A 7,066-nucleotide genomic window follows, 5' to 3' on the forward strand; every position below is an offset into this window, starting at 1 on the left:
AATTATCCCTTAGATGATCCACTGCTTTTGTTTGCCCTAAAAAAAGTTCCTTTGGATTTCCCTAAAAGGGAATGGTTAAAATCAGGTAGGCTTCAAGAAGCCCGTAAGAAGTTTCTAGATTACCTTAAATTGTCACATACCTATTCCAATTGTAGGAAAAAATTAACATTCAAATTATATTAGCAGCTAATCAAGGATAGGTGGCATTGTTTAAAATTACCCCTAACAATGCATGAAAGTTCACTTGTTTAGATATTTGAAATACAACTTTATTATGATCTAAACAAAAAAGGAATGGGAATGACAGTAACAAACAAGATTTACCACTGAATACTGTGATGTGACTGCAGCAGTCTTAGTTAGATTTGAAACTCAAAGGGGAACTAATTACAGTCCAAAAACAGCTAGATATGCCGGTCCAAAATATGAATGAATTTTTTTTTTTTTTTTTTTTAAACTGCCACATTCATTCCGAAGCCCATTCATCTCTCAGCATCCCAAAGATTAAAGCACATGTTCTGCTCAGCTAGATAATAAAGTGGCAAACACGCTGCACCACTGACATCACAGGACAGTTGCCTATAAAACTAGACTTCTGACGCTGGGCTCCAGCTTCATCCCTTACAGGTCATCATCTTCATCTGGCAGGGCAGTAGTCTGAGCAATCTGAAACAGATTAATATCAATGCCTGTGAAATCAACTTGTTATAAGGTGTTCAGACTAACTAGTTGCTAAATAAAACAAACACATTTGGAAATCTCTACCATTGTTAGATCAGTTACCTGTAAATCTTGCTCATACTGTGCTGCCAATGCTGGGTCCATAACAACCTCTGGGGGAGCAAGAGCAGGCATGGCAACAAACTCCAAGTTGGGATCTCCAATTAGCTTCCTGGCAAGCCAGAGGAATGGCTTCTCAAAATTGTAGTTACTCTTAGCTGAGATATCATAGTACTGCAAGAGAGAAAATCATCATATGTACACGCATACACTGTGAAACCTACTGCTGAGAAAAGCTGGAATTTGTTATACTTCAAAGTTTGGCTCTGTGCAAGGTGTCAAGTATAAGGTGTTCATCTGCTTTAGCTTGACAAAAATCAAATCCCTGGATACTACAACAGAACAGGAATAGGACACTAAACAGTCCCATAACAAAAAACAAGTTAAAGCATTTTAGAGGTCTATCAAGAACACCAGATTTCTGGACACAAACCTTTGTAAAGAGTAACCAAGTTCTCATCAAAGTTAGGGTTCCATTTTTACTGCATTATCAACTTGCTTAAACGATGAACCTCATACCAAGAGAGTTCAAGGTCCTGAATCCCCAACAGATGTCAATTTAATGAAGGGAGCATAGTACCTTTAGTAACTGCCAGATAGGAAGTTACAATCAGCAATTTGATCTTTTATTCCATTTGTAGTTAATTACCATCAGCAATGAAAAACATTCATGCGCTCTAAAAGGGCTGCAATTGGTCTTTTTATTGTCACCAGAATAAAAGCAAAATGTAAGATTCCTGCCAGAAGACAGCCAGCATACCTGAAGGTTCTTCTTCCTGTGGAAGACAATTGACTTTGCCTTGACTTTTCTGTCCTTAATATCCACTTTGTTGCCACACAACACTATAGGGATGTTTTCACATACTCTTACCAGATCTCTGTGCCAATTAGGTACATTCTTGTATGTAACTCTTGATGTTACATCAAACATTATGATGGCACACTGAGCTGAAAGATAATTTTAAGCTTTTGTATTATTTACTACTTGAAAAGTACAGTGGTACTAAAGACATTCATCTCATGCACTGGATGAAATATATAGGAACATGTGGACCTCCTGTGCACACAAAAATGCTCAGGGTAATACAAAAGTATATCACACTTTCCACCTATCAATTCTGTAAGGATACCTTCCACTCAATTAGCAGAAAGAACACTGATCCTGATGGGGCCTCAGGAACTCCATTTGTCTGCTCACATCCTAGGACCCAGTCTTATAAACTCTAAAGGCACTCCATAATTTTATTGATTTTAAGTACAGTAAACCCCCACTCTATGCAATTTCCACATACATCTTAAATCATACTAACACTAATGTCAAAATCCCAGACTCCAGCCACCCACTTCCCCCCACTGGGGGGGGGGGGGGGCGGCCAATGACTTCCTCTGGTTTCCCCAGGCTGGGGTAAGCCGGGGGAAGCTGCAGGGCTACTCCTTTCAGCACTCTGTGGCCAGCTCTGGGCAAGGGGAAACCCCTCACCCCCAGGGAGCCAGAAGCCAGGTGCTGCTGCTGCTCCCAGGGCTGAGGGGCTTCCCCTCGCGCTGTGTCCGCCCTCCTCTCCCAAGCTCCCTGGGAGCCAGGCGCAGTAGCACCTGGCCAGTTTCCCAGCTCCCATAAGCAGCAGGGAGCCAAGAAACTGAACAGGTTCTGATGCACTTGGCTCCCAGCTCCCCAAAGTTGAGTGGAAACTTGAAAAGTGAAGGCTCCAGGTTCCCAGGGGCTCTCAAGAGGAAGGAGGGGATCCCCGTCCCCCAACTTACACAAAATTTGAGTTACGTGGGGGTTGCAAGTAATGGAACCATCATGTAACTCGGGGTTTTACTGTAATCCTATTGGAAACCACAGTATTACGTGCATAAGATGGCGAACAGAGGCTTCCCCAAGAAATTTGATTTGCTCCAATATTTATCGAAGACATGATTCCCAAGGTGTAAACTAGTCTCAAAGCAACCAATCCAGGCCTTCAGCTACTTCAGATCTTAAAGTAAGTCTCTTGGGCAACATGAGGTTGCCCAACCTAGTTTGAGAGGTATCTAAAAAAACAAAGGGGCCACACTTTGTTCATGTTTCTAGAGAGGACAAACACTTTAGAGATGTTCTTCAGGAAAGAATTATTAAATACACTTAACCGTGTCAAATACATGGCAAATAACTATTTTAGCAAAATGAAAAGACAACCACTTTTCTTTAATGAAGTTTCTGTTCTCTTTAAGAAGACAACTTAAGACTGGCAAGTGATACTGATTAGCTTGTTATGCCATTTAACTTTACTGAGGAGTTCTACAAATTCAAAAATACAATATACCGAGGAGTGCCATCACAATCCTCATGCTAACATGGCTATAGTTTGATTGGTCACAATGCTCTTTTTAATACAACTATCATCTTTCTGAATGCCTCTCTAGTGTCACAGGGGAGTTACGATACAGAACTACTTACCTTGGATATAATAACCATCCCGCAGACCACCAAATTTCTCCTGACCAGCCGTGTCCCATACATTAAATTTAATGGGGCCCCTGTTAGTGTGGAACACCAGAGGATGGACTTCAACACCCAGCGTGGCTGCAACAAAAACATGAAATCTAGTAACTGTTTATGTAGCATTTGAGAACTCTCACTAGGATTCCAAAAATGAATGTTTAAAAACATACCTACATACTTCTTCTCAAATTCACCAGTCAAGTGACGTTTTACAAATGTTGTTTTACCAGTACCACCATCACCAACCAGGACAAGCTGTTGAAAGAGTTCAACAAAAACACCACATCAGCCTAATGCACCACGAAAAGTCTTAATTACTGCCACCTATTAACCAGTTTTTAGATAGTTAAAACTATGTTTTTCCTTCTGAAGTTAAAAAATTACCTTAAGAAGTTGTTAATTATCAACACATTACACAACTCTCTGAAGTCAGCACAGCATTTCCTCAATTTTAGGGACTCCAATTTAGCAGACTTTGGGAACAAGGGATGTCCATCAGCCCACTCTTGTTCCTGAAGTCTACTTAACAGGGGCCCGTAAAAATCTTCCACCCCATCCTCTCTCCACCAAACATGTATATAGGGTGACTCATCACTGACACAGCCCGAAGAGCTGTCACTTCCACCCACCAGAGCCACCACACACGCCTCCCACCAGGGCTGGGGTGTATACATGGGCATATGGCACTAACATACATACCCCACCCCCTGGTGGGAGGAGCACATGGTGGCTCTGGCAGCAGAAGTGGCTTGTTCAGGCCCATGGCAGGGGACACCCCCCCTCCCAACATGCATGAGTCATGTTTTTTTTCGGGGGGGGGGGGGGGGTGGTAAACCCTCTGATTTAAACAGACTTTCAGTTAAACAGAATCTTCCCTGCCCAGTCCATTAAACTGAGGGTCTGCTGTATTAATGCCCAAATTTTTTCCATTCTTTGACATTACCACAATTTTAAGTTGCCTTATGCACCTCCACATAGATTGAGATTTAAAGTTTCTTTGCATCAGTGACAAATAACCAAATCAAGGTAAGAATGTTACTGGATATGACCTGATTCTTAAAGAACGTTTTTTAAAAATGTTGTATAGAAACACTGAAATTTAAATAAAAGATTCTCCTTCAACATTTATAGAATTCAATCACTATTACTTTAACTAGCACAAAAGCCACAATAAGAAGCCAGCTTTCATTGTCCAAACCAAGAAATATGCATTTGACAGTATTTGTGTTTTAGGACTATTTACCTTCCACAATTTTAATACCAGCTAATAAAAAGTGTGTGTGTAAAACAGGAAGATAAACACTCAAGACTGGTACAGTCAAAGAGCCTGAGAAAGGGTAGAGCACTCTGCATTCAACACCACAGTACCTAAAATGAGTTTTTCCTAAAGGCAGGAAGGCAACGATAAATTAAAACAGTACCTCATAGCAAAACTGGGGAAGAACTAGCAAAAAGGGAGCTTTACAAAGTGCTTATACTTAAAAATTGAACTATAATTTAAGTTGTGCTGCACGATGCGTTAGAAAAGTTTGAACTATAATTCGAGTTAGCAACAGCAGCTCAGTGTAGGATATAATAAAAGTTCACTCTACCCACTATCGGGGGTGGTGGGGCAACCCAAGACTTACTGCATAATGGTAAATAGAATAAAAACCTCAGCTCTAAATGCGCGGAGGCGCTGACGCCGACCGAGAACGATATCCAACAATGCCCCGGCAGTCAAACCTAAACACGCAACGCCAGCTCCTTACCTTAAACTGCACCTGAGGCTCTCCTTGGGCGGCCATACTGAGTCTGCGGGAGAAATAGGGACATCAGAGTTCAGCACGCCAGACGGCTGAGGGCCTGGCTGGCGCGGGTTGGGCGACGGGCTCCACACCGCAATCAGCAACAGCCCTGGGCGCAGAGGCCCGAGCCCCTCCCAGCCCGCCAACTCCCCGCGTGGTCCCAGACCCATTCATCTGGGCAGGAAGCGCCGCTCCACATGGGGCGGGAGAAAGAACTGTAATGGCGGCCGCACTTCCCCATCCGCCCCCACGAGTCCGACACGAGAAGCCACCTGAACCCCACGCGGGCCCGGCCCGCCACGACAGCACAGCTGAAACACGGTGCCAGCAAGGCGCGGGGGGAGAGGGGGAATGTGCCCCCACAGTTCCTGCCCCGGCGCCAAAATCTCGCCCCCAAGAAGGCGCCACCTGATGGCATATCACGCGCCCACCAGGCCTAGGAACCTGGGGTGACTCTACTGCTCCCCCTCCCCACTAACTGGCCTCGCGGCCTCCCCACGCCACGACCCAACATGACTGAGCATCCCACGCCCCATCTCCTGTCCCCTCTGCGAGCACCCAGGCCGCCTCAGGCCCTAGCCTGCTCCTCCAACCAGGTCTCTCCCGCTCCTTATCCGGCAAGCGAGGCTAAACGCCCCATCGCGACAGAAAGGAGACGGGAGTGGCCTCCAGACAGGCCTCATCCCTCCCTCCTCTCCGCCCCGTTCTCTAATTAGCGACCACCATATCCCTCTACCCAATCCTAAATCCATTCCTCTCCCCCTCGCACCCTGCGGGAAAGAAAAAGAAGTATAACTGGCCCCGTTACCTCCCCGAGACGTCTCTCGGTATCGCTCCCCTCAGTGACTAGGCGCTGGAAAGATGGCGGAAGCGCGGTTCAAATACCCGGAGCGCGACGCCTCGCGGACAGAGGGAGAGGAGGGAGTGGTCGATCGCCACGTGATCGGAGAGGCGGAGGGACACAGAGCTCGCTCCTCTCACCCGCGTATGCTAGCGTCTTAGACGTTTTTCCAACCGCCGTTGGCCTGCGGGGAGTAGCGCGCGCGCAAACGTTCTTTTAACAGCACACGGCGGAATCCACCATTCTTCCGGGGGTGGGGGGCAGTGAAGCTGGAGGACGGCCGCGGGACTGGATATGACGTAGAACGACCGTTCAGGGCGGGCTCGCAGGCGCGCGCTTGAGTTTCTCTGCATCCCCCGACGGAGGACGGGAGGGGAGGGAACAGAGTAGCGCAGTTGTACGCGCGTCCTCCATTTCCACCCTTAAAGGGCTACGTGTGCGAGACCCAGCCCTGAGGAGGAACTAACCCGCTCTGTAGGTGCTGCGCCTGGTCGGTCTCGTTAGTTCGGCCTGACGCTAAAGCCAGAGGCGAAGCTAGGCGCGGCTTTCCCGGACGCCATGCCACGCGCGGTGCGGTGTTCTCGCAGGACTCGAGTCAGTTCAGTTTACTGGGTGAGGAAGGGATGCTCCTTGGCGCCCCTCTGAGGGGTTTGCCAAGGCGGAAGTCCTACTGCAGTACTGTCCGCACATGCGGAGCTGTGCTGGAAGGTGCCAGGTTACCCTATCCCTTGTAGTTTACTGTGGTCAGGGCTATGATTTGTAAGGCATTAAAACTCCTCTGAACCGTGGTAGGAGTTCTGCCCCACCTGTGCGTGGAAGGTGATGAGCTTAGGCTCAAGGTAGACGTAGCAAGAGGACTTAGGGAGGAACAGCTCGTGGAAATGCCCCGTTATGTCCTAGATAGAAATATAACACGTGCTTTTTTATCCTTTTCACAGTGCGACTTACTGTTCTTTCCCACGGTCTGCCTTGCTTTCCACAGATATATGGGGCATGTAAATAAAGCATAAGAAGTTTGATGCAGTAGTTTAAACATCTGATTTCAAAGAGCAGCATTCATAGCAGGCACAGTTCTATCAGTCATGAGCCAAATTCCATGTAGTTTAAAGGGTTTTCATTTGGTTTACAGACATCAAGGGCCCTTAGTCAACATCCAACAGCAACTTTTTAAAG

The 7,066-nt window shown here is 46.4% G+C and overlaps 1 protein-coding gene across 1 annotated transcript; it reads right to left on the minus strand.

Moving 5' to 3' along the window:
* Positions 1–244: 244 nt before the first annotated feature.
* On the minus strand, positions 245–6,155 carry RAN (RAN, member RAS oncogene family). The gene is made up of 7 exons (XM_075012861.1): positions 5,861–6,155; positions 5,017–5,059; positions 3,436–3,520; positions 3,221–3,346; positions 1,541–1,728; positions 784–954; positions 245–666 (listed from the first exon to the last, which is right to left on the minus strand). The coding sequence occupies exons 2-7, from the start codon at positions 5,050–5,052 to the stop codon at positions 622–624; spliced, it is 651 nt and encodes a 216-aa protein (XP_074868962.1). The 5' UTR covers positions 5,053–5,059; positions 5,861–6,155; the 3' UTR covers positions 245–621.
* Positions 6,156–7,066: the final 911 nt, after the last annotated feature.

This window comes from Carettochelys insculpta, chromosome 18 (assembly GCF_033958435.1).
Source record: "Carettochelys insculpta isolate YL-2023 chromosome 18, ASM3395843v1, whole genome shotgun sequence".
NCBI lineage: Eukaryota > Metazoa > Chordata > Testudines > Carettochelyidae > Carettochelys > Carettochelys insculpta.